The 2,361-nt window shown below is 43.7% G+C and overlaps 1 protein-coding gene across 1 annotated transcript; it reads left to right on the top strand.

Moving 5' to 3' along the window:
* Positions 1-916: 916 nt before the first annotated feature.
* On the top strand, positions 917-1,683 carry LOC147447218 (auxin response factor 10-like). Its single transcript, XM_086523590.1, has 2 exons — positions 917-1,509; positions 1,599-1,683. Exons 1-2 carry the CDS (start codon positions 917-919, stop codon positions 1,681-1,683), a joined length of 678 nt encoding a protein of 225 aa, XP_086379716.1.
* The last annotated feature ends 678 nt before the right edge of the window (positions 1,684-2,361 follow it).

The raw sequence follows: 2,361 nt of genomic DNA, 5'->3' as shown, positions 1-2,361 counted from the left end.
AGTGCCAAGGCTGATGTTGCGCCGAGGCAAGGGATGAGAAAATGGTATTTTTTTAATGTAATTAATCACAACAGCAGCGAACTACATCCGTGCAAGCGGCTCAGGGCGAAGATTTTTCTCACATACAAAAGGCCATGAGCTCAATCGATGTGCCTTTGTATGTCTATTTTAATCCTAAAGCACAAGAGTAATGACAACTACAAATGGAATCCGTGGAAGATTCTAGCTAATAGTAATGGAAACGAGCCAATATATATAAGCGCTATCATGCAAGAGCAAATAAACCTTATACTTTGTGTAGTCATGAGTCTTACTTTTCTCTTCCTCCAACTCCTCTAGAAATCAAAGAGTTTTGAGCAGTTTCTCTTTAAAGATTTTAATAACATCTAAGTTTCAAATTAATGCAATGATTTTTAGTTTCAATCGATGGCTTTTTTAACATGTCCAAGCTTCTTCCTAAACCAGCTAGGTCGGAGGGTCATCTTGGAGGATTTTGGTGTAAAAACTAGTAAAATTATGACAAAGTGGTACAATGCGTGTAAAGCTTAGAATGTAGAATCAATGGTCAAGGAGGGAAAGGAGCCTACCTCAATGGGAAAGACTACAAGATCCCCTTGCTCAGCGCACTCAGTTGCAGCTCTATATTGTTGAGGAAGAAGGCCATGGCCCCTTTTGTAAGGCTACATCATCTCTTTTGCAGTACGTCTCCTGCAGCATCATTTCTTTGCTAGAGGGCACAAGAGAAAAGAATAAAACCAAACCCCCCACACACGTTTCTACCATTAACCTTCATTGCAATCACACAAGGCGGTGACACTTCCAAAAAAATACTTACCAAAAACCTGCTTGCCTAGACGATTTTTTGTGAACACCTAGAGGTTGCCAAACAAAGTAAGTGCTCAAAATTATTTCCAACATGGTGGTGTTTATGTGCAAAGTAGTCCACAACTCTCACAGCCAGCTCTCATCAAGTATTGCTAGTTGTAATGAAGCTGGAGCTTCAGGCAGGAATAAAGCAACATTCCTGCTTTTTGGGAAAACCATTGATGCGTCTCCATCATTCAGCCTTCAGCAGCCGCAAGTCTCATCAGATAGCTCGAGGAACAAGGCATTCTCTGATGGGTTCAAGTCGGAAGTCTGTGATGATGTGCATAGGTTTTTTGTTGAGCAGGGAACTCTCTCTCATCCTTTCAAGGTGACATCATCACTACTCGACCATCAATATTTAAATGTTACTGGAACCATTGAGGCTGGGAACTTGAAATGGCCCAGAAAACAAGCAAGCTATCTAGACAGAAGCGCTCTAGATAATGGCTCTTACCATTGCAAAGTGTTCAGTGAGAGTGATGATGTTGGCAGGACTGTAGACCTTTCAAGCTTTCTTTCGTATGAACAACTCTACGAAGCTCTAGAGAACATGTTTGGTGCTCAGAAGTCACATTTCCTGAATCGTGTCATATGTGTAGATTTCGTGGGTTTTTCCAGACCTATTGGCGATGAGCCTTACCGGTGAGTGAGTTTACTACCTTCTTCGGGCATTTTCAGACCTTTCAAATCAGAAGGAAAAATTTGGTTTAACCTTTCAATGATTTTTGCAGGGATTTTATGCAGAGGGCAAAAAGATTGAAAATCCTCACAGAATCTAGCAGTGAGACCTCTACACAAGATTTCATGAACACCTAGAGGTTTCCACTAACCCTGCCTGAACTGCCACCTCAACTAGAATCACCTCAAGATGGGAAAACCAAAACATTACATTGGCTGATAAGGGAGCCGCTCTCAATTACTAGATTAGGAGACATAACAACAACACATAACCGGGCATAAAGGGACCCTTACCCTATGTAGCACCAATGTAGAAAGATGATGAACCCACTGGAAGAGAAGTAATAAGGCAGTATATTGGGGGAGCCTTGAGCTGCATCACCAATCAAGGCTCCTTTCAACACATCCACCTTGGGCGGAGCCAAGCTCGAGCTGGAGAAGTAACACCATAGACTATTATAGGTGACCCTAGTGCCATCTTCAAGAACCAAGATAAAATCCGTAAGGCTGCCACGAAATGGAGAACCAATGCCACCAGATCTCCACTCCTCCTTGTGCATCCGCACCCAACCGCTTCTAGACTTCACCGCAAACCAGAGCCTCCATTTTCCCCCAAAAGGGAAGAGGAGGACGACTACCCTTTGTTCCAAAAAAAAAGGGAAAGGCATGGACAAAGCTAAACCCCCCATGGCCGAACAGCAAGGGCCTTTCCCCCAAAGACCCACCCAACCCGCTTGGGACAAGTCACCACAAGGGGCAACCCTACCAGCAGCTACAAAGTGTGCAGTCACCCTATCGTAGGGCAAACCCGGGCCT

This window comes from Adiantum capillus-veneris, chromosome 11 (assembly GCF_014529385.1).
Source record: "Adiantum capillus-veneris isolate H3 chromosome 11, ASM1452938v2, whole genome shotgun sequence".
NCBI lineage: Eukaryota > Viridiplantae > Streptophyta > Polypodiopsida > Polypodiales > Pteridaceae > Adiantum > Adiantum capillus-veneris.
This window is presented reverse-complemented; position numbering and strand designations above follow the sequence as displayed.